Source organism: Eptatretus burgeri, chromosome 9, assembly GCF_056783735.1.
Source record: "Eptatretus burgeri isolate ZD-2024b chromosome 9, Ebu_testis_v1, whole genome shotgun sequence".
Taxonomy (NCBI): Eukaryota; Metazoa; Chordata; class Myxini; order Myxiniformes; family Myxinidae; genus Eptatretus; species Eptatretus burgeri.
In genome coordinates, this window is record NC_140969.1 from 84,304,263 (window position 1) to 84,329,737 (window position 25,475).

The following is a 25,475-nucleotide window of genomic DNA, read 5'->3' on the forward strand; positions in this document are numbered from 1 at the left end:
TTTGAACAACCGAGTAAAGAAGAATCACTGAACCGTCGAGGTCGGCGATAACACCGCTCGGTTATCCCTGCAGCACGGAACAAACCGCTTAAGCGGTTCGTGTCCTAAGCCGACCTGCCGTGTGGTGCAACCCCTCGGTAGGTTACCCGCGTGGGTATTTAGGTATATCGACATTCGGCAATTCACCCTATTTCACGCGGGTAGAATACGGACTGGGTTGTGGTGAGGTTAAACCCCCACCCGTGACTGGCTCCTGGCGGTAGTTCCAGGAGGGTCACGACTGAATTGTCTGTCCGGTGGGCGATGCGGCTGCCATTAGAGGTACGCGGCCGATCGCACGCCAGGCGGGCCAGAATTCGTAACAATATATATATATATATATATATATATATATATATATATATATATATATATATATATATATATATATATATATATATATATATATATATATATGTAATTATTTATTTATTTATTATTGAATTGAACCCCCTAACTTGATGAGGTAGCAGGGCACAGATCGAGTCCCATCACAGCAATTGCTGCACGACATGTCAGCAACAAGTGTCACCTGCCACATGAACACCGAGCACATTGTCTCTGCCCCGCTGATCACCAGTCAGGATCACCAAACACCAGTTTGCAGCCAAGAACTTTAAATTCATTATTAAATGAATTTATTATTTCTTGTGTTTCATTATCAGTCAGCATTCTGACTATGACATGACGATGACATCATGTCATAGCATGCTTCTTTCGTTGAATATATATGTATATATATATATATATATATATATATATATATATATATATATATATATATATATATGTATATATATATATATATATATATATATATATATATATCTGAACATACTTCATCGAAGATGTAAGCTCAAATGTAAGCATAGATCTGAACATTTGCTTTTGGCGGACATTTGGACAGCCATTTTGCATTTTCATGAGAAGGAGGCCACCCAGGTCAGGTACCCCTATTGGGATCGCTTCCGTATAGTATGACATTCAGAGTAACTGTGCCAAGTGTGGTGCTTTAATCGGTCTGTCTCAATTTTTCACCAAAGCTACGAAACTGGAATATGCTCTTAACACTATTTAACAACGAAAAAAACAACATTTTTTGATTGATAAATATCAATCCCATTCATTTACAAAATAAATTTTGCAAAATAGCTCCGATTACCATTCAAAATACATGAGAAGCAGACTGCTTTACCAGGTAACTGTCATAGGCGAACTTGCTGGCATACCAGTCTCGAACCTCAGGATTGAGGAAGTCCAGGTAAGCCGCAGAGCCTGGAAGAAGTGTGGAGGGGTTGGAAGTGTTTGAGAAAGGAGAGGACAGAATGAGAAAAACAAATAATATACTCCCAATAAGTATGAAAAAAAAGTTTACAATGAACCAAAAACATGACAGAACCCAAAAGATGACCCAGACTATCACATTTATCGAATGGACACTGCATCGATCATTGAAAATTGCAGGTAAACACACCTGGCCAACACCAGCCCTCGTAGTCTCCGCCACCTTTATTTTTCACCAGGTAGCCCCGTGAATATGCTTCGTTGTACACACTGTAACTGGAATCCACCTTCAAATGTGGATCTACAATGGTTACCATCTGTGTGGAACATAGGATCAAAGCAGGAACACATCCTTTTTTACTCGAGCACAACAGCATGTCAAAAGCAAGAGGGAGAAAGGTGATGGGATTGTTTAGCCATATTGGCTGAAAAAGCAAATCCTAACCTTCCTCCTCTTCCCAGCAATGTGGTTCTGCATGTCTGCAGGGTTGGGAAACTTGTTCGAATCCCAAGTGAAATAGCGTTTCCCATCCGTATGCTCGATATCCAGCCAGATCACATCCATCGGCAGGTTGTGCTTGTCAAATCCCGCATCGACAGCAAGCACATCATCCTCGTCGTTGTAATTCCAGCGTGACTGGTGGTACGCCAGGGCAAACAGCGGTGGCAAGGCCTGCGTTCCTACACATGGCATGGCTGTTAAGGCAGGACCACATGCGCAAAGGATGATGCAAAGTGTTTTAGGCACAAGAGACACCGACCGGCAAGCGCGGCGTACTGGCGGAACACATCAGTCGGCAAAGGGCCGAGGAGCAGGAAGGCATCTACGATTCCACTCTCCGACATCCAACGTACATCCATCTGCGGCCCTTCATTTGCACTACGCACAAAATCCAGCATCTTCCCAAACACAGTCTGGTGGTGGGGAAGAATACAGGGGGGGGGCGGGGGGATAGGATCCGAAGGGAGAAGGAGCCAAATAAACATATCACGGGTCAAGGTACTGGCAAAGAGGTTGGGTGGGGGGGGGGTGAAGTCAGGTAAACAAGAAGGTAAACCTGACATAGCTCAAACGTAGCAGCCACTCCAAGTACAAGGCCATTTTAATCCTCACCATAAGGATATTTTTTTAAGACAAGGTGATTCAGTGCACTTGTATACAAATTATTAGGACATCAGTGGATGATTTCACTCATTGTTGGTGGTTCCAGTACACGCATCCATCACTCCTCCCCAAACAGATTATTTTTGTGATATATTTTGGTGGAAAAAGAAAATGATTTCATCACTTCATTCAGTGCTAGCTGCAACTTCAAGAAGATCATTGTCAAAGTATTTTATGGGGGGAGGGAAGGTGGGGACTGGGAGGTTTGGGTGGGTGGTGATCGATTTTGGAGAACATGAAAGACAGATGAAACGTTTTAACTCATTCGATGATACTCAAGGTCATTTTCCATGGAGAGGCATATTGAAGCAATCCAAATGACCGTGTTACAGAAACAACAATGTGCTTCACAACCAAGAGTGATGATGTGGAAATAGCTCCTAAGGGTGAATAATGTGTAAAATAAAGCAGTTATTTCCTTGGAATTAATGTCTACCATAAACGTAAAGTAATCAATTGTGATATTAGATATACGTCGTGTATATGTCTGAGTTAGATATTGTCCCCTTTCCCCATCGTGTACTTCTAAAATCATCAACCCATTTGACCCCAATTATTGAAGTTTTACCATTTGGAATCTGTCATTTGTGTGTCTATCGTGCTTCACTATGCCTTGAGGCACTATCTTGTTGTAAACCTGATGCCTCAAACAGTTCAAGACCATAGGGGGGGGGACCGCCAGAGTGACAGCTGGGAGATGGGCGGTCCACCACCCATCAAACGGGTCGTCGGTCCAATGGTGAGTGAGAGGAGAGGGTCACAATGCATCATGGGTGATGGACAGGGGCTATAAAGGCGGTGCGCAGGTGGAAACAGAGAGGACTCGTGGAATCAGCTCAATGAGAGCAGTGAACTTCATCCGTTACCATGCCTGAGGTACACCCAGCCCCCCCCTCATTTCCTTAGCAGCCAAGCTGCGGCGGCCCCATTCCACACCGAAGTAGTCTGACCTGACTTCAGCTCTGCCCTCCAACTCTCTTCAGTCTTCTACTTACCCACTTTTGTCTATCTCACGTGGTGTATCAGATGGCCTGAAGGACATTAGGATAATTAACGTTCTCATTCGTTCGTTGGCATCGTAGGCACGTATTGGGCAGTTGGTAAAGGGATTTTGGTGTTTATATTACATATGTGCATTGCTTCCTTCTGTTTCCTTCCCACGTGACATTTCTTGTTTATTAAATACGTACTTATGTCACCAAGATAAGTGGATGCCTCTATGTAGATGTATATGTATATGTATATATTTGGCCTTGGGGTGAATTATGGCTGTGGTGGCTGCTTCATCTGGTGGTTCAAGAGACCCGTTAAGGGGATAATTGGTTGCGGTCTACACACTGCATAGAAGACCCCATCACGAGTCTTGTGTTGCTTGGCCAAAGTAGATCCAGACAAGTGAAGCGTCTTTGAAACAGTCGACTATTGCGGTTGCTTTGACGTGACCTGCCGGATTTGAAACCAGGCGATGGAGACAAGATGCAACAATACATTTGTCCTTCTCTAGACCTCCTATGGCAAAGATGACATCTTTGCACCTTCTGGGCAGATATGAGATTTTATTTGGATGTGTTTGACTGTAATTTCCTCGATATATAGACATCCACATTGAACAAGTTTGCAGCTCAATCATGGACTTTGGCTTCTTTTAAGCCAATTTTCTACCTGCAATGTTCCATCATTCCTTATTCAAGATGAGCTCATGCTTGTTTTCAGGTCACGACAGGATGCATATGTCATTATAATGCATATGTCATGGGGGAATGGATCAGTCAATTACAAATGATGTGTATATGTAATAAAGGGGGGGGGGGAAGTACACCATGACATAAAAGTTGTAAAACTATTGAAATCACCTTGATAGCATTCACCTGTTTGGCCCTGTGGCAGGTGACTCATTCATGTTGGAAAATGCAGATTTTGCCTTCACCATAGCAATTCCAGACAGGAAGCTTTAATTGCTCTTCCCAGACTTTTATTTAGTGCCACGCTTTCACAATGCAAGTAAAAAAAAAACATATGGTCAAAAGGATGTCTGAGAGCATTTGGATTCAAGGTGGAATGAAGGAAGTAAAATAAATAAATAAATAAATAAAATTGCTCAGGATGGTCATACACAAGACTTCAGCACATGATACGTGCATCACCTTCAGTGCTTACTGGCTGTGATGAGCAATCTATCGCTTGGTGACTGTGGTGATCGCCATTTATCCCTTGCCTGTTGAACTGAAGATCAAACGAATGCACCACATCTTGTCCACCATCAGGATACACTCCAGGAACATGTCACCCTCGCCTTGCAATGATCCTGATGAGTCGGCCAGCTGATCATCGTCAAGCAAATGGGAACCTATTTTGCACAAATCCTTCTCTTTACCCGTTTTTCGGATGGAATCCGGAACACACCTGCAGAGGAAATTCCCACTTTCCATACAATCCTGGCACAGGTAATACTGTTGCGAATCTGGAAGCCGTGAGCACTCAACATACAGGTCCTATAGAACAGTTATATCGGTAAGTATGTGTTTTTAGTTAGGGTCCCTGTCCCGTGTCTAATGGGGAATTAAATGTACATGCGCTGTGAGTTACTTTGATAGTCAGGGTTTTCTTTTATTTTTAAATCCGCAAAACTACAACAACGCCAGCATCACCCTCACCTTCACCTCGCTTCCTCACGCCGACGCCATGGTGGGCGGAGTTCAAGGAGGAGCCTCGCAGCGGCCCTCGAACAATCAGCGTGCTACGGATGGGGTGGCCGCCGCTCAGCCAATCAGACCCCGCGACGGTGAGAAAGGCGGTCCGCGTGACGTCACCACGCCCCCGGGCCAATCGACGGACTTGCCGCTCGTTTTGGCCAGTGACAGGGCGACGAGCGATTATGCGCGCCAAAACCGTCCAGTGAGGGAGAGCGGGGAGGGCGGAGCCCCCCCCCCCCGAGACAGGGTGAATAAGGGTGCAGCGCGATCGGAACACAGGAAAAAAGCTTGAAGATCCTCCTCGTCAAGAACCGCAAGGGTTGCCCGCCGTGTCTCTGTCAGTGAACAAAGAGGGAGAAACGGGTGACACGAGTGGAGATCGCGTTCGCTTGACACGGGTGGTTGCCGCGTTCGCCTCACACGTGGAAGGTCTGAGTCCCGCCACCCCGACAGCTCGAAGACCACACAAGGTGGACAGGTCCGAGGCAGGCTCTGGTCTTCAGCTCGCCCTTCCCTCCGAGCTGGAGGCCTCAATAAAGGCTTTGGCCACCGGTTCTTGGGTGTACGTGTGTGTGTGTTTGTGGCACCAGTCTATTAAGTAAAACTGCATAAGTGCTTGTACATAAATTGCTATTCCTTATATATTCGGGTAACTCTGCCTTCTTGCGTGCTTCCCTCCTTCCCCCCATTATAAATAAACCCATGTGTTAAGTATATCAGTTCGTTGCTGTGTTTCCTCCATTGGTTTAGCGTGACGTGTGTTGGTGAATTATAAAGGCTGTTGCTGCTGTAAATGTACGATTGGACCAATGGAACTTTGGCGACCGTCCGCTCGGGTTGCGCACGGGTCGGGCACACTAACGGCTCGACTCGTACGAGGGCCGTCGAGGGTGTGAATACTCGGTAACTCGCCACGTGGATTTCTAGGTATTTTGAAGATTGGCAAATAACCCTGTACCACGTGGTGCAATTATTGACGATTCACGGTCCGGTAAGGGACCCGTACTTGTCGGAGTTTTCCGAAAGGTACGATCTAGATTCCGGGTGTTCGGTGGAGTCAACTCTGCAGCTCCATCTAGTGGTCGTGCTCGTCGCCGATACCCAGCCCGCAACAATACTTCAGTTTGCTGCACAATGGTATCAACGTCACGAACATGTCCTTCATCATTTGCAACGGCCGGTCATGCAACTTCCACCCCGAGCAGTGCAAGCTGTTCACCTCCTCTGTATGGTTTCAAACAAAGTGGAATGGTTCCCCAAAGCCTCAGCCATAAACTGATGAATCTTCTGTGGATGTTTTCCCAGCAGAACATGATATTTTATAATTAAGTATTCATCCATTTGTGACAAATGCACTTGAAATGTGCCTCAGGTCATTGCTCAGCTGCCATTGGCAGCAGCACCTCGACATTAATATAACCAAGCGAGGAAGGTTGATCTAAATAATCGGCACTGTGACCTTTGAAAAACTCCAGAAATTTTTTGCACAGCAAGGTCATTTATATTTTTATTATGATGGACCACACTCTACAGAGCATCAATGTTGCCGAAACAGTTTCTTGGCAAGGGTTATACTGAATGGTTTGGCACTGCCCTCCTAGTGTTGTTTATCCGTGCTTTATCCTTTTAAATGTTGAGCGTAAAGCAAGGAAGTAGCAAGTACCATTTTTAAAGTCTTTGGTATGACTGCCGGGGGTTCAAACGTACGACATCCCAGACTTAGAGTGAGTGGACGCTCTAACCATTATGCCACAGAGTCTGATCAAGCAAAGTCATGCATGGCATTACTAAAAAGGCCCTCATAAGTTTAAAACAAATAACTATTTGTGTACCTTTTGGCAATTTTCAAGCATGTTAATGGAAAAAAAAAAAACAAGAAAAAAAAAAGAAAAGGTGTGCTCTGAGTCTGGGATGTCAACACTCCATCGACAAGGTGGAGCCATTGGGAGGGAGCGGCACCAGCTCTACACCTTCCCTACCAGAGTTTAACCACCCTGGCCCATCGTCCTCCCCTCTCCCTCCCTCCCTCTGACGCACTACACCGCATGTCAGGTGTTAACCACCATGGCACAGAGGCGATCGACTGAAGCTCTAGACCACCGCAGTGGACATCCGTAGTAGATTGGGACCACGAACCATCCCAATATTGGTTTGCTTGAGGTACCCTGCGATGAACACCAACCCAGCGCCCAGATAGAATCCATCGGATCTGCACAACTGGCATTGCGGGTAAGACCATCTGCCTGGAAGAGTGCGAGGCACAGTGCTCACTGAAATTGCTGTGTCGGCGGTGCAAAGCACCCAACGACACAGCAGTTAACCATGTACAGCTAGGCCAACCCAGGTCAGGAGTCTGAAGTTGCCGACGGAATGCCCGTTGTCGACCTCCACGGCCTCCCCTGAGAGGGCCATGCTGCACGCAGTGAGTCGAAAGCACCGTGGAGATGTTCTGGGAGAGGGGAGTAGGACCCGTGTCTTCGGGTAACCACCTCCTGAGATGACCCCCGTTACACATGCCAACATGAAAGTTTTTTGTTGTTTTTTAAAATCGAAGAAAAAAATTTTATTTTGACATTTTTCACTGTATCGTTGGCACCATCGTACAGTAGCAAAAAAAATTCAAGTAGGTAGGTGGGCAAGTATGCATAATTATTATGTTTGGGCCAAGCATTAGTTTTCTTTCCGCCAAAGCTGTCAGGTCTGGATACATGTTGAATGACGAAAGAGATGATGATAATTTTGGAATTAGAGAGAAATGGAATGAGTTCAATGGACGACCATCAATGAAAGGTGAAAGTTAGGGTCCTTGACCAAAGCTGTACCTTTCCTGCCGTGTTGGAAGCGATGTCGATCCACGTCTCAGTAGGGTTCAGCCAGAAGAGGCCAAGCGTGCGCTCTGGACTGTGTGCCACCAGATATGGCACGGAGCCGTACAAAGCCATGGGGTTCTCCAATTCATACTGAAACACGTCCAGGTTGTAAAGACGGTAGGGATCACCAGAACTGTGAACATAAACCATTGGTTCAAACTCATTGGAAACTGGAAAGCAAAGGGAGTGGAAGGAGGCAGGGTGGGGGTGCTGGAGGGGGGCACAGTAATACGAGCATGCATAAGGATACCTTGTGGTTCGGAGGCGAAAGCTATCAGCATGCTCTGGAATGCCGTAAACATCTTCAAACCCTGGCAGGGAAAAGTCCAGACCTACAGACATAGGGCCTACAAGGATGAGAATGGACAAAAGAGAAATGGAGGAATTGGTCAGGAAACAAACGAGACAGAAAATCTTTTTTTGTGATCAACTCAATAGTTTCAAGTTTGAAGAATGTGAGTGGCACACTTTTCAAAAGCAACAGTTTGAGATGCTGTAAAACAAAGGAAGAGACAAAGAAATAAGGCAAAAAAATTGGATTTTTCCAATTCAGGGATTTTTTTTTCATGAGTGGTTGAATCTGCAGCTGCTGCTTCATCATCAGAGCGAAGTTTTCTAAACCAGACTGTCTTGTTTTTCTGTTATATTTTCATCCATGTGTTACTGTTTTGTGTTTTCGTCCAAATTTCCACGGTAAATTGCACTTTGTTGCACTGTGTTGTCGAATTTGTTTTTGTGTTCAAGGTCGACTCCACGGATAGCTGCCCTGAAAAAAAATCTGTCTCTTTTGACATTGTGCTTTTTTTGTTCAGCTTCTTCCTTCTCAAATATCATACTTTCTACCTCCTCAACGTTATCCTATTTTCAATCCTTGCTTGAAACAAATAAAAACAAACAAAAAAATTATCTCATTCTGCCACAATTTCCTTCTGCCTACGCCTCGTTCTTCATCTCTCTTTAACAATATCGCCAAACTGAATCTCTATTGAATGTAAACGCTTCTTCCTTTTTCCTTTCAAAGTATTTAAAAATGCTTCACTTTCCTTACTTCTCCGGCAGGAGTACCAAACATGTTCTTCTTCGCCACAATATATGCTAAACAAGGAGCAACAAGGGCCAATTCTTCTTCTTCACAAATACTATTTTCCAAAACTGTCTATCACCTAAGCGCTTGGTCCGTCAACCCTCCTACAGCACCACCTTTCTCCATGCTTTCAACAAAAATTCTTACCACCTACCCCATACAGTAATCACCTCCACATGTTCAATATGGGAATCTTGAGAAGTCCAGTTTGCAGAGGTCACCTGCTCACGACAATCATATCCTCTTCACGTAATTTAACATCCGCTTCATGTCCCCTCTTTCTGCATCCCTCCTCAACACACTCACAAAGCTTTCCCCTCACCCACCACATCAGAGCCTTCGTCCCCCCCCCCAATGCCTCCTCCCAGGTCCATAACAATGTGTGTGGATCTCAAACATCTGAGTCCTCCACTCCAACCTGACGTCTCTCAATCCAGGCCACTGCCAATAAACCGGACAACAACTGTTGAACAGAATCCTTCCTCCCACAGGACGTCCCTGACTCCTTAGCATCTCTCCACCAGCCATTGTCTCCTCTGATTTGATAGGCCTGAACCTCGCCTTGGCGGCGGAGTGGCACTTTACATGAGGAACTCTATTTCTCACTGTTCTTCGATTGATCTTACACCCCCAACCCCCAGGCGTACCCTTTGGCTGTGACTTCACCTCTGCTCCCATCTCTTATTTGCCTGTGTTGTACCTTGTTGTTATTTGTTCGTCCTCCAAACAGTGACGACTCCATCTTATATGGACCAACTTCTAACCACTCATCCTAACTCCCTCTTTCTCATATGTGGTGATTTCAATTGTCACCATGCAAATTCGCTGGGTGTTGGGACCTCTCTTACCAGCGATGGCACTTCAGCAAAGGACTTCTGTGACTTCACGGGGCTGACTCAATCTGTGAACTTTCCCACCTGGATTTCTCCGAATGGCAAATCCTCCCTTCTGGATTTGGTGATGATAAACTTCCCCACAAGAGTCTCCTGCTCTGCCTCTGCTAAAATTGGTTCATCTGATTATATACTTGTGAGAGTCAACATCTCTGGCTTTTCTCAGAGCTGCCTCAGCACCAGCAAGTCTGGCAGGGACTGCAAGCAGCCATTTCACCTCAGCACTGGTCAACTGTGTCTATTGCCCGTGATATTAACTCAGCCTGGAATTTCTTCCACAGAAACCTGTTCTCACTCATGCACATATCCATCCCAATTCATCTTCAGTTATCCTAACCATCCTCTCACACATGGTACACTGAATCCTGATAGTATTGAGGCAGTTGCCTTGAAACACTGAATCCTGACGTTTCATCTTCAGATATCGTAACCATCCTCTCATCCATGGTACACTGAATCCTGATAGTATTGAGGCAGTTGCCTTGAAACACTGAATCCTGACGTTTCATCTTCAGATATCGTAACCATCCTCTCATCCATGGTACACTGAATCCTGATAGTATTGAGGCAGTTGCCTTGAAACACTGAATCCTGACGTTTCATCTTCAGATATCGTAACCATCCTCTCATCCATGGTACACTGAATCCTGATAGTATTGAGGCAGTTGCCTTGAAACACTGAATCCTGACATTTCATCTTCAGTTATCGTAACCATCCTCTCATCCATGGTACACTGAATCCTGATAGTATTGAGGCAGTTGCCTTGAAACACTGAATCCTGACGTTTCATCTTCAGATATCGTAACCATCCTCTCATCCATGGTACACTGAATCCTGACAGTGTTGAGGCGGATGCCTTGAAACAACATGCCTTCTCTTCCTGGAAAGCAAACCCGACTTAAGGCAATCTCAGATCATTCCATAAAGCACGTAACAAGTGTGTCCACTCTCAGGAGAGCCGCAAAACAACTGTTCAACCTCAAGAATGAACTTTCAAGCTTGTCTCCCTCCTTAAAACCTGGTGGCGCCTTGCGAAGTATGTCTCCAGAGTATGCTTTTCCTCCATCCCTTCCCTGTCTTCAAATGGCACCACAGCCGACCCCACTCAAAGAAGGCCGACTGCCTCAATTCAATGTTTGCTTCCAACAAAGCCCGTCATCCGTCATACAAAGTCTTTCCTTGGCACATCTGAACTCCCATACACCGACAAGGACTTAATCTGCAGCTTGATGGAGTGTTGCTCTCCCCTCAAAGCTGGCTCCCCACCTCACATCTTGCTCAGCTTGATGTTATAGAAACCAAGGCCTTTAAGATTATCTCTGATGATTAAGCTGTGTTCATGGGCTTATTACTTTGCCATTGCAGACAGGTCGGAGGTGTCTCTGCCTTGCACTGCCTCCTTTGTCTTATCTTGCACCCTCTGTTCTTTCTGTGCTTTGTACCCCGCCAGGTTTCTACAGGGCTCACACGGTCCAACCCCCTTCTGATGAAACTACCTAAATCCAGGATCACTGCCCACCTCCACTCATTTGTTTCCTCTTTTTTCCCACCTGTGGAGCCATCTTCCATATTCTCTTCAATCTCATTCTTCCCCCAAGGTCTTCAAGAGAGCCGTTCACCACCATCTTAGATCATCCCCCATACAAAACCATGATCTTTTATACTGCCGTTACCCTCACACCTACCAATCACACCTCCTTCCAAACTTCCAGTTTTTCACTCCGAAGTGTCTGCCTCTGTATCCATCTTTTGCTATTTTGTCCTTAAATCCTGCTGTTATCATACTACCCCCCCCCCCCACCAACCTCTCTCTACTGATGACAAAAATAAGAGGCAATTGAAGGCTGACCGTAGGGCTTGCTGTCATGGTGAGACTTGAATGATTCTTCCCACGTCCCTTCTTCCTCCTCCTCCGTCATTTCCTCTTGGTTCTCTTTCTGCACATCACACCATAGAAATAGCCCCAATTCTATAATGGAAATTTGTTTACAAATACAAGCATCACACAAAACCAGTCGTGGCGAGGGTCAGCAACCTTCGATTGCTCTTTTTCTTGTTTTATACTGCATTTATTATATTTGCATGTTTATTTCAATGTTAACTTGCATTATATACATATTTTTGTCTATTTCAATTGAAATGTGTTTATTTGCGGCTGCCGTCAATCTTCCTCGAAACTCAGGAACCGAACCCCCCTTTTCCCATTGGCCCGTGGTTTCTATGATTGTGGTTTTAACTATGGCGGCATTTTCCCGGATCCAAACCCCCACGATATTTGAGGAGTTGCTGTACTTGCTACCCACAGTGGGGGCAGGAATTTCTAAAATTTTTCCAGCGTTCCGGTGATAACTCGTCGACTCTTTGCGAAGGGCACTGTGGGATCTTTAAGGTCACCCTCAAATGCTAACAGTTGGGAAACCTAGCTTAATGGCCATCCAAGGGACGGTACACACTTTGATGCCTCGCCATGCTTGCAAAATACTAGGATGGCGGTTTCTCAATGGGTCGGAATTCAAACTCAGGCTAAGTGGCTCAGTGGTTTGTGTTCATACCTGTGGGCTATCCTGTCAGTTCATTGTCTCAATGTCCTTCACAACAAAACAGAACAACCTTTGTGTGATGAAGTTGCTCACCATTGCATCACCCGATGAAGCAGACAGATTTTAAATTTTAATCTGTTACACTTACTAATTATTTGGGTTACCATTACGTTATTTGTCAAAATATTTCCCAAGCTACTCTTCATAGAAGTGAAGATCCAGAGATTCAGATCTCTTACAAATAAGAAAAAAAAAGCCATATACTGTATTTCTTCCTTCAAACATGGTGACAGCTTTCAGATAAACTCACAACCTGACTTGAAGCAAGACCTTACATCAAAACGGATGAAATCAACAGGATGTTGATTGAGGTATGCTAACCTCCGTGGGAAGTGAGGAGCTGTCCTTTCGGGCATTAACCCTTCATCGGAGCAAGAGGCAAATAAGGTTTAGCGTCTGAAACGTCAGCTTTTTCTTGCTTCCCATGGAGGTCAGCATACCCTCCATCAACATCCTGTGTCGATTCAATCTGCGGTTCTACCTGTACAATGCAGATTGACACCAGCCTGCACCTGCAAGACGAGTTGTTCATACCATTCCCAATTATCCCAACTGAAATAGTCCAGTTATTGCATCATCTGATCAACATTTCTGCTTTGCATTTATATTACACCCCAAAAAAACTAGAACAGCACTCTTCGATGCTGCGACATCGACAGATATGCCTCTGCCCACATAATTAAATCATGATACATACTTGCACCAAGTTTGATTTAAATCACTTCAGCTGTTCTCAAACATCACATTTTTACCTTACATGACCTCTGACCTTTGACCTCTTGACCCCATAATCTAAGATTATGTATACATCATTATACATGCTTGTACCAACTATGACTTGGATCTCTTCAACCTTTCTTAAATTATTGCGGTAAGGAAAACCTATCATGAACTCTGACCTTCGACCTCTTGATGCTGCCATCTAATCAGTCCATCTTTGCATCATACTGCATACCTACCTACACTGAGTTTGGTCAAAACCCAATCACTGGCTCACAAGTTAGTGCGGTAACATTTTTACCCAACATGACTTCTGACCTTTGACCTTTTGACTCCAAAATCTAATCAGTTCATCTTTGCATCATTATACATACTTGTACCAACTTTGACTTAGATCCATTTGGCTGTTTTCAAGTTATCGTGTTACCAAAAACCTATCACGGACGCACGGACAGCCTGAAAACATAACGCCTCGGACAACGAAGTTGTCAGAGGAATAAAAAAAAAAAGTTGGACCATTAACTAGTATGCTCACAAAATAACATTTGAGCGTTCCCATCAAAAGTCCTTATCAAAGGAAGCGTGATGCAATTATTTATTTTTATAAACATCTAAAATTGTTTCTGAAAACCTTTTTGCCTGCATGCAAACATGCAGGCGCACCTCATCTGTTCCCAAGTCTGGCTCTTCTTCATGAGCCTTTTCTTCTCCCTCAGGTGATTCATCTTGAGTCTTCTCTTCACTTGCTGTCTCTTCCTTTCCACTGTTGGGATAAAAGTGAATAGTTGTGTATGGAACACCCTTAGCCATACAGAAGTAATCAAAAGTCAGGTTAATTCACACAATTCAATTAAATCATGGGATATCCATTCTGGTATGGAGAATTGCCCATCTTACATAACCAAGAACATGATCAACAGACAAAAGGAAAATAGTCAGGAAAAAGTTTCATCGTTCAGTTTCAGAGAACCAAGTTCCGCAAAGAAGCGTCAACGAGGTTTCGACGACGAATGATAATCTGTTTACAGAATGGGAACGCCCATTAGGATGATTTCAACCATCACAACCACACCAAAATAAACTGTGCAAAAGTCATCATGCAGATGATAACTACAGGAAGCACCAATCCTGAACATAGATCTGGAAGACCATCAAAAAATCAATTAATCTCAAAAATGAAGAGAACAAAGAAAGATCATCAACATAAATGTTCAGGGAGTCCTTGGGATGTCAGCTCAGCACCATTTTGATATGGTGTGATGATCCTTGACATATTGGTATACCATGGAAAAGCAGCTTCATACAAGTCTTCCGGCGGTGTGATGAACGCACAGCATTACATTGGGCCTTAAAATGTTGAAACAGGCTTTGTGGAGAGACTAGTCCAGTACACACTGGTCACATGTGACGGCCTTGCGTGTAAAACACGTTCGGAAACCAATCACATGTTTGACAACAACAATCACAAAATCAGAAAGAACTCGAGAATGCATGATGCAAAGAATGGCGGACAATCCCACATTAACCCAGTCAAAAAACCAGTAGCAGACTTTACAGTGAGAGGGACACTTTACATGCTAGAGGGTGTTTCAGCAAAACTGCCCACACATTTTTGTTCGATAATGCACTTGTCAAGAGCAAAATTTATCAATATGTAAAGGATTTTTTTCAAGGTGCAAAAATGATGTCATCTGAGAGGGAAGAGGAAAATATACAACTTGAGCGAAGTCGATAGCAAGCCATCACAAATCCCCCACGCTGCCAACCTAAAGCAAATTCGAAAGATGGCGAAAAGTTGCACGAGGAATGACCCAATATCAAATTTGGACTTAAAAAAAACACGACTGTTTCAATCCCTGTGACCCGAAGTACCCACTCCCTGGGCCATGAATCAGGGGTCAAATCAAAAAAAAAAAAAACAAGGAACATATTTGATGTGCCCCCCCAATGTTGATTGCAGAAACAAAGTTTCATCACAAAATATATTAAAATGTGCCCATAATTGCATTTTTGGGGAATTTGACCTTTTCACCCTGCCAGCAAGTTTGGTGAAGTTCTGCATAACCATTTACGAGATAACATGATGGGCAAACAGAGACAAATGGACAGGCGGCCAGAAAGAATGGTGGCCAGACGGTCCCCATTACAATATGCCTCACCCCCCCCCCCCGGTGTTTTTTTTTTTCAAAGCATGGAAATAAAGATCGCATGTTCACACAGACCAACCACAACAGATGACCAATAAATATGGCTGTTTACAAAAGAGAAACATATATATATATATATATATATATATATATATATATATATATATATATATATATATATATATATATATATATATATATATATATATATATATATATATATATATATATATATATATATATATATATATATATATATATATATATATATATATATATATATATATATAATAAATACATATATCTGTGAAACCCCGCTATTCGCGGATTCGCTATGCATGGACCCCACATGTTCACGGGTCATAAAATGCAACTTTTGCTTCTACATTCGCGCTTTGCATATTCACAGTTTTTTTTAAATTATTACTGAATATTTGTGTGTATATATATATATATATATATATATATATATATATATATATATATATATATATATATATATATATATATATATATATATATATATATATATATATATATATATATATATATATATATATATAAATATAACACTGGTCAACACGATTGCTCTTGCATGGGGTTTTTCAACGGATTCCAGTTAACTTTTTGTTGCTGAATCCAAATCTGTCATTAGTTTTTGCCTATCACATCAGGTTTTTGAACTATGAAAAATCATTATTTTTGTGAAAACAGGAATTTTACACTCGAAGTTGAAAAACACTGTTGCATTAGAAGATTGATAGATGCAAAAATATTTACAATGAAAGGTACCTACTTCAATTACAATATTTAATCATACATTAACATATAATCCATGCTTGCTTGCACATATTTTTACACATTTTCTCGATATTTTTAATATATAAAAAAGTTTACAAATTTCACTAAATTAAGTTAAATATATAGGCGGAAAAAGTTTCCCTAAACATGGTGTACATCACTCAAGCTCAAAGCATTTTTCTGAGTTTTGTGACTTTTCACGACATTCAGAATGCAGCAATAAATGCAAAAATATGCGAATATAACAAAATAAGTACCGGTACTTGAAAGCGTAAGTATCCAAAGGCACAGGTGTAATCGTATTACAACATAGTAAACCTCCTCTTTGTGGACAATCTCTTATGTACAGCATCTGGTACATCCCTCATCAAACTCCAGCAGTAATCTGCCATCATATTTGAGTCCCAACGACCTTGATAACGTTCTTCCATCACTTTAATGTCTTTATGGAAACGTTCACCCTGTTCCTTGCTTACATCTCCAAGGTTATCTGGAAACTCGCTCAGGTGACTGTGCAAGTAGTGCACCTTGATGCTCATTCGGCACCCCAGCGCTCGCAGACTAAGGAGCAGCTCCTCCACAATATCTCGGTAGTTGTCATCTTTCTTGTTCCCAAGAAAATTCTGCACCACATTAGTGAATGTATTCCACGCTCGCTAGCAAGCGACGAAGCAAGCCTCGCTTCGGGTGAACAGGATTCCCGGGCAAGGGATGGGAGACCCCCTTGGCCCGGGCACAGGATACGACTAGTTAGGGGGAAGGGTTAGCATAGCTAGACCGGCTTCATGGGGCAGGAATAAGTCCTCATGGGACTTATAAAGGCCTACGGGTCCAGTCTGACCCCCTCGTCTTTGAGGGGGTCTTTCCTTGTTTATTTGTGTGAACGTTGTGGCGCCGTGTACCGTTAAGTATAACTGTTGTTAAGTGCTTGTGAATAATAAATAATAGATGGTTGTAGTGCTTTGTCTTGCTCGCGTCTTGTCCCGTCTCGCATTCATCACACCAAGTGCATGCGTGTTTCACCCATTGATTCCATACCTGCATGCCTGCATTACTGTGTACGTGTGTAAATAATAAATGTGCTTATTTGAATGTGAACCTGTTCGTCGTGTCATTTTCCCCCATTTAAACGCCATATTGCATTTCGGAATGGTAGCGGGCTTTTTGATAGCCGATAAAAGAATCGGGTCCAGCGAGGTCTCGCGATAATACCCCGCTCGGTTATCCCAGAATGGAACGAACCGCTTAAGTGGTTCGTGTCCAAGCAGACCTCGCTGAGGTACGGTCTCTCGGTAGGCTGCCCGCGCGAATAATTAGGTATATCTAAAATTCGGCGATTGACCCTGTCACGCGCGGGTAGAATATTGACTAGGCCGTGGTGTGCGCTTGGAGCACACCCGTGACTGGTTTTCGGTGTTGTTCCGGAAAGTCACGACTGAATTGTTCGTCCGGTGGGCGTACGGCCGAGATTCGGCTAAAAGCGGACGTTTGCACGCCGGCGGGCGCAGATTCGTAACAGTATATATAAAAGAGCATTAAATCGGCAAAATGTACCGTTTCGGTCACTGGTGTGACAATTTGTCACTGATATTACAAATTCCAGTGTTACACCCAGTGATGTGTGGGCTGAAATAATTTATGTGCTCCCTATGACATCATGGAAAGATCGGGTGACTGGCATTTTTTGTTCGCGCTACAGCAGGTGTTTTCATGTGTACATGAATTTTAACTTGGAATTTGCTCCATATAGTTAAAATAAATACAACACCAGTGACGTTAAATAAACTGGCGCGATCATATCTTGGCCCTCCATGATGAGAAAGGAAGAAATTTTCCACAAACTCACCTCGCTGTCTCACCAGGTGTGGCAGGTGGGATAGTGCTGCCATCTGGTGAGCTAACTGCAAATGGCAAGGGCTCCCCTTTTCTTCAAGCCCTCGCTAAGTCATGTGTTACAGCAGTGACAAGAATCCTTGGACAGCTATGAAAAATTACCAGATATCAAACGACTCATGTGCTAGACAGGATATTTTGCATCTGACAAATAGAGCAGCTTCGGGGCTTGCAATTAAATTATATCACTTTTAGAAGAAAAAAATATATTTGTTTGAGAATAGACTGGTGCACTAATGGGATTTCATCTGCGAACACGCAACACCAGTGACATTTCAGTGGTTAAAGAACTCCAGACAGAAAATGTGTCAAATCTCATGAGAAATTGTCATGATCATTTCATAGATCTGAGTGACCACGAACATTATTACATATTGTGTCGACCCTGGTCCAATGTTTCGCTGGGATTCTGCTTGGACATGAAATAAGATTTTTTTTTTTTTTTTGAGAATGACAGACCAAACTCCCAGACTCAGACTCGGACTTAGAGCGGGCCCTCTAACCATTCTGCCACCAAGGTTGGACACAAGTAAGATAATAAACAAAGAGTAAAAAGAGGGAGGGGGTGGGGAGACAGAGAATCTTGCAAGACGGAGTTGTTCTGATGTCAGGAAAATTTTAAATGACAAAATAATACCATCTTTACGAGAAAATAAAAGAAAAATTCTACATTGTTGTAGATTTACAAATCGACAAGACCCAATTTAATCAAAAAGGCGAAAGGACAATGACAAGTTTCACAAGACTCGATCAACACTGGGCCTGTCAACTGGGGAGGTGTTTCAAGATGGGTCTTTCAAGATGCAGGCAATTAAAATAAATAAATAAGACCACAAAACACAAAGTTACAAGTCAATTTTCTATAAAATAGAAGATGCAAATGACTAAGCCAAAGTGGAACACAAGAATAGCAATGCAATTAAAGTAATATCCTTTCCATGTCTAATTAGAAACTCGAATTTAAACTGAGATTGACATTTCCAACTGATGATCTCAAATAAATGCCAATACCTCCCATTTTGATTCACAAATTACACTATTTTACCAATTATGTTGCAAGGATGAGCACACCCCACCTGATGAGTCCCTGGCCTACGCCACAGTCACCATCTTGTATAATAAATATCGGGGTAAGACGAGCTTCCATCGGCCATAAGGAGAGGAGGAGATTGGGACCATACTCTGTGCAGAGTGTTGGTGCTGCCTCAGCAGTCTCCTTGGCTATTGGGCACAATCGTGGACAGGTCGCCACTCCGACAAAGGATAACAGAAAGCTGGCACTCATTTTGCCGACCTCGGGAGGATGACAGGCAGAGTCAACCCCACCTGGTATTAATTCAACAGCCGAGTGGGATTTGAACTCAGGATCCTAGGATCCCAAGCCCACCACCATAACCATTAAGCCAACACCAGGCATATGTAGCTATCCAACTATATATAAATGCAAGTTGCCCAATTGTGTCTGAACAGGATAAGCGTCGTAACTACGGCACGTACAATGCTGAATGATGCCTCGTTTAAGAGCTCTTGGGTCCTTGGGTCCAGTGTATCGTCAGGTCCGACAGTGCATGCATAGGTCTATAAGTACTGTTGTTCATGCAATTTCGAGTTATATCCCTTTTGTTGTGCATGTGGTGGAGATGCTCAGTCATCAGTTTAGGCCAGCGGTATAGGTCAGATTTTTTGGTATTGAATCAACCGGCTTGACACAAAGCCTCAAGAGGTCTCATATGAAAGATGGGGATCTCAGTAATTCATTTTGCCCTGTTGTCATTTTTTGGTGTGCGGCCCATGAAATATTCACACCTGAAGGATACCCCCATTAGAAAATTTTGACCATTTCCGAAAATCAGTGAATTAGCCATAACTACGAAGCAATGCGCCGTATTTTTACATGATTGGTATTGAAATGTGCAGAATGAACAGGGGAATACGAGTAGTTACTTAATGGAATACTTCTAGATAAATATATGTACATTTGAGTGCTTTTAATAGAAAAAAAGACAATTTCCAGACCACTAACTTCGAAAATCATCAACTACAGAAACAAGCATCTGCCAATTGTCATATTTTTTCTTTATTTTATGTGTTCAGTTTACCATATCAATATATTGAGAATATTTTGAAACAAATTTCTACGAGCAAATTATACGATATAGTGACTGAAGTTTGCACAAGTGATGTGATAACTATATGTTACACCAATACACATTGTTCTACGAGAAATGAACTAAAACATATTTTGAGCGAGTGTCCTCGATATGTTCAACCATCACTGTCCGTGTAATTTTGGTCACCATGTGACAGTTCGTTGCCACACTGCCTGTCACTGGTGGCACACATGCACTCGTTAGTGCAAGGCAAACCGTCTTGTGAGCAGCTGTTGGTAGATGGTTCACTACCACGGCATGAACACACAAGACCATCTGACATCTCCGCTGATATGGGTCCATCAAACAATGTGGGATGCAGCACACATTCTCCTCTGTACCATCCACGACCCTCTGGTGTGGGAATTTCTGGATTTGCCATGTGGGCATTCATCCATACTCGGGTTTGGTGAACGGATCTCTTCACATGTTCGAGAAAAGCTGGTTCAAACAGAGGCAACTTATGCACTGGGACATCTTTGGTCGCTGCGAGTTTCTCCCAAAGATCATTCAAATTTGTGTGTGCATCCACATATTTCCCTTGAGAATCATACATAGCACTGACTAAATGTCTTGAAGCAGCCACTGCCTCCTGGAGATCGTCAGTGGCGAGGACTTCGAGGTGTGGACCATTATTCTGAAGATGCAGTGTCTTCATAGCTTTCCATGGTTTCTTTTTTACCATAGCCGAAGAATGCTGATACAGAGTCACATCCTGTCAGGGCATGAAACGCAGGAAGCCGGGTACACGTTTCTGGAAGCAAGCTGTAACATATCTGATGGACCGGGACAAGCTTGCATCCTGCTGATGTTCTTTTCTCTATCCATATTTCGGCAGTGTCCCGCAACTGTGGAAAGTAGTGGAGGACTGCTAAGACAAGCACATCAGTGTCTGCTGATTTGATTGTAATGGACCCACGCACATTGTTACGTCTGAACTCATCATCGGCATGCTTCACATGAAGAAATATCCGAGAATCTGCCTCTTCCTGCATTGATGCGAGTTAACTGTCATGATACATTCTTGCAGATGAAAGGCATGCTGTAAGCGAACCATCAGAAAAGCCACCAGCCAAATAGATCCGCTTTTCTTGGTGATCTGAAAGTTATTTTGCTGCTGGTGCATGTTGCGTGACGTGACTACAGATGAAGTGTGTCAAGGTGGATTTGTTTGATGATAGAGGCATGAATTTTGTCCATTGTGGTACTGGGCGTCCAGCAATGACTTGGTAGCTTCGGGATCCACCAGCAACAGCAAGGCATCTCGTTCTTTCCTCTGTCTTCACAGAATTGACATCATCATATTGGTCGAAGACATCGATGAGGATGTGGTGTGTTTTGATGCAATGAAGCAACTGATTTAGGTAACACTGTGCCAAGTTACCAAACGTACCACCATTTCCACCAAGGATATGGAGTTCAGCCATAGCATCCCTGATGTATACGCTGCGATGTTGGTTGTCACTGGCAGTGTTTTCGTGCTCTTCATCTCTTCATCTTAATTTCGTGCTATGCATTATTGCATAATGGGTAGAGCATTTATGATGTGTCCATACAATTGGCATTGGCGTTCTACAACCCTGGAAGAGAAGGAATTTAATAAAAAAATAGATATATTAGGTTTAACTAATTGCTTAGCTATTGCTTTCAGTAGTGTCCATTTTTGCACAACCATGCAGGCCAACCTCAGTGCATGGATGAGAGTGATAGTGAGGATGATAATTATGTAATCACGTTTTATCATATCTGCTTTAATATTGTAAAGGATGACTACTGAACATAGAAATGTCAACATCGGTTTTGGAAAAAAAAAAAAAAAAAAAAAAAAAAAAAAAAAAAAAAATCGCCTTCTCTGATATTTTCCTGATGGCGGTCCTAAAAATTTAGAAAATTATCGTATTTTGTCAATAAAGGCATATAAATTTACATATAATGATGTGGTTGTGGTACTACATTATTCTCCTGTCCAATCGACACATTTCAATACCAAACGTGTAGGAAGAGGGCTCTTTGTCTTGTAGTTTATGGGAAATCATGTGATTTTCTGAAATGGTCCAAATATTCAGATGGGTGTATCATTCAAATGTGAATATTTCATGGACCGCACACCAAAATATGAGGACAACAGGGCTAAATGTGTTACTGAGATAACCATCTTTCATATGAGACCTGTGTAGCTTTGTGTCAAGCCGGTTGATTAAACTCCTAAAATATAGTCCTTTATCGAGGTTTACTGCTGGCCTAGTTTGCACATCTACCAGAAGTAAAAAAAAAAAAAAATATATATATATATATATATATATATATATACATACACATACTGTACATAAAACCACAAACTATTCAGTCAATTCCATTAATTTACTTCAATGAGAAACCTTAGCAGTCTTAACAGTTTGTGACTATTCTGCTGTCAAAGGAATATAATGGCAAAAAAAAAAAATTTGAATTCCCTTACAAATGTACTCACCAACGGAACCTGGGACTCCTTACTAAGCTTCCACTTGCTTTTCATTTACATGTGAGATGTACAAAAGAACGCTCTGACAATACCCTATGTGAGTAGAAGCACCAAGTTTCATGAGCGGAATACAATCTCAGTGTCACTGGTTTGTACACCTACCAGAAGTTAAATTATATATGTATATATATATACATATATATATATATATACATATATATATATACATATATATACATATATATACATATATATACATATATATACATATATACATATATATACATATATATATATATATATATATCGTCAATTCCATCCAACGAATAATTTCCTTTTCGTCCATTTAACTCACGGAGAAAACTTAATTCTATGGGAAACAAATGAATTCACCTACAAACGGGACCTCAGGCTCCTTACTAATGCATACGTGGCAAGTTAGAGGTGTCAAAAAACGAGTTGGTAGGAATCAAAAGCAGGATTTTATTTTATTTATTTCCGAGCAGGGATACCCGGCTTCCTGTGCTATTCGAATCCTGTTGCCATTTTGAAGAAATCAAATTTGGTTTTTTTTTCTATATTTTTGTGAGGGCCTAAAACACTTCCCTACACCCACTAAGGAATGGGGTCAGGGATCAGTTAATATTGTTACGGCTGTGGAAATTCGCAAACCACCATTCAGTATCCTCAGGTGAGATATCTCTAAGTACATGTGTAGTTAGCCCAAACCCGTTGTATGAAGGGAATTAATGTGATCCATTCGGGCTGCGACGCTTTGAGATAGCCATTTTTCTGTTCTATCTTTATTTTGAACCAACCACGTCTCAACCGCCATCACACAACCACCTTAACCACCATGCCAGCCATCGTCACCAACTACAACCACGCTCCAACCCTCAGACAACAACAACAACGCCAACAGCCACGACCTTTACCTTCAGAACTCAATCCCGCAAACATCGCATCACCGCCATTCCCAACGGCACCATAACCATCAACCACCACCGAAAACCCTCCACCACCTTCACCTCTCTCCTTCTACGGCCATTCCCGCACCACCTGTGAACACAGCGTCGGGCTGTCTCGGGCCCGTTCGGCGATTGGTGCCGAACGCACCGAGCCGCGAGCGCAAATCGCGGCCTTTCCAAGGGATAATTCGGATCAACAACGCTACACGCCCACTTCCCCTCCATCCAATTAGCAAGCGCGGGGCGGCTTGGCCCCGCCTCCAGGCGTGTCTGTGTGAAATCGATATATGCAAATTCTAGGATCAGGGGAGATGCACGCCCCCTTTCCTCCGACCAATGGGCGAGCGTGGCTCCGCCCCCGAGGTCATCCTGATCCGGATATTTGCATATTAGCTGCTCCTGCCGGCCTATAAGAAGGCGAGCGCAAGGCGAATGAAGTCAATCGAGTCGGGTGGCGAAGTGATCGGTGTGGCAGGAAGAGTCGAGTCGGGGGGAGAGTCAGTCGAGTCTGGTGGCAAAGTGATCGGTGTGCAGGAAGAGTCGAGTCGGGTGGCGAAGTGATCGGTGTGCAGGAAGAGTCGAGTCGGGTGGAGAGCAAGTCGAGTCGGGTGGCGAAGTGATCGGTGAGGCAGGAAGAGTCGAGTTGGGTGGCGAAGTCAGTGGAGTCAGGTGGCGAAGTCATCGGTGTGGCAAAGAGTTGGGTTCTGGAGTCGGCTGAGAAGAGTTGCAGGAAGAGGCAAAGGAGCTCGGGTCCGAGGCGAGAAGGACGGCGGTCGGCGACGAGGCCGCGGTGTGGGATCGCTCGTCGCGGGACCCAAGCCAGCCAGCCATCTCCCTCCCCCAGGGCATCAACAATTCCCCCTTTCCCCCACGCTCAGATAGTGCAAAAAGGGGGCCCCGTTCCCACCCCACTCCAAACGTCGTGCCAACGAAACCCACCAAGGAGCACGGAGTCGGGGCACAGCCACGCGGCCACATCTGCGGCTCGTCCGCCAACGCGTCACGAGGACGCGGGTAGGACACCCCTAGTCTCGTGGGCCTGGCCGCTCCTTCAGGTCAAGCGCCATATTGGCCTACAGGCCCGTCTGCCCCCTTGTCTATGAGGGTGGCTTCTTTCCTTTGCTTTTGAGTAAATGTGTGTTGGCGCCGTCTGTAAAGTAGAACTGTATAAGTGTTGCCGTGTGTGCGCGTAGTCGGTAGTAACTCTGCGCCGTTGTTGCTTTTGTTTTCATTGCTATATGTGCATTTTTCATTGCTGTTTGGCTGTATATGTGTGCTTTCCGTGTGCCAGGAAATAAATGTGCATTGTGTGAACTGTTTTCCCGTTTCGCTTCGTCTTTTCTTTATTGACCCTCCATCCTGCTTCACGTAAAGGGTTCGTAGTGGGTGAAAAATGTCCGGTAAATAATCTGAACCATCGAGGTCGACAATAACACCGCTCGGTTATCCCGATAGTACGGAACGAGCCGCCCAAGCGGCTCGTGTCCGGAGTCGACCTGTGGCGAGGTACGATCGCCCGGTTTACCATCCGCGTGGGTACTTAGGTCGGTCGAGTTTGGCGAACAACCCTATCCTACGCCGGTGGCCGATTGGCACGATTGTGGTGAGGTCGAAAGGCCCACCCGTGACTGGCTCCGGGCGATAGTTTCTGGAGGGTCACGACTGAATTCTCCATCCGGTGGGCGACGCGGTCACAATTCGAGTGA

At 43.6% G+C, this 25,475-nt stretch overlaps 1 protein-coding gene across 3 annotated transcripts in view; it reads right to left on the minus strand.

Annotated features, from left to right (window-relative positions):
- GANAB (glucosidase II alpha subunit) overlaps positions 1-25,475 on the minus strand; it is a 76,153-nt gene that overhangs the window by 29,774 nt on the left and 20,904 nt on the right. For all 3 annotated transcript variants that reach the window (XM_085895873.1, XM_085895871.1, XM_085895872.1), the window contains 8 exons: positions 14,013-14,112; positions 11,879-11,966; positions 8,302-8,398; positions 8,004-8,184; positions 2,085-2,238; positions 1,769-2,004; positions 1,514-1,640; positions 1,235-1,314 (listed from right to left, as the gene is read on the minus strand). In XM_085895873.1, coding sequence (XP_085751999.1) covers positions 1,235-1,314; positions 1,514-1,640; positions 1,769-2,004; positions 2,085-2,238; positions 8,004-8,184; positions 8,302-8,398; positions 11,879-11,966; positions 14,013-14,112 — 1,063 coding nt within the window. The remainder of the gene's footprint in view (positions 1-1,234; positions 1,315-1,513; positions 1,641-1,768; positions 2,005-2,084; positions 2,239-8,003; positions 8,185-8,301; positions 8,399-11,878; positions 11,967-14,012; positions 14,113-25,475) is intronic.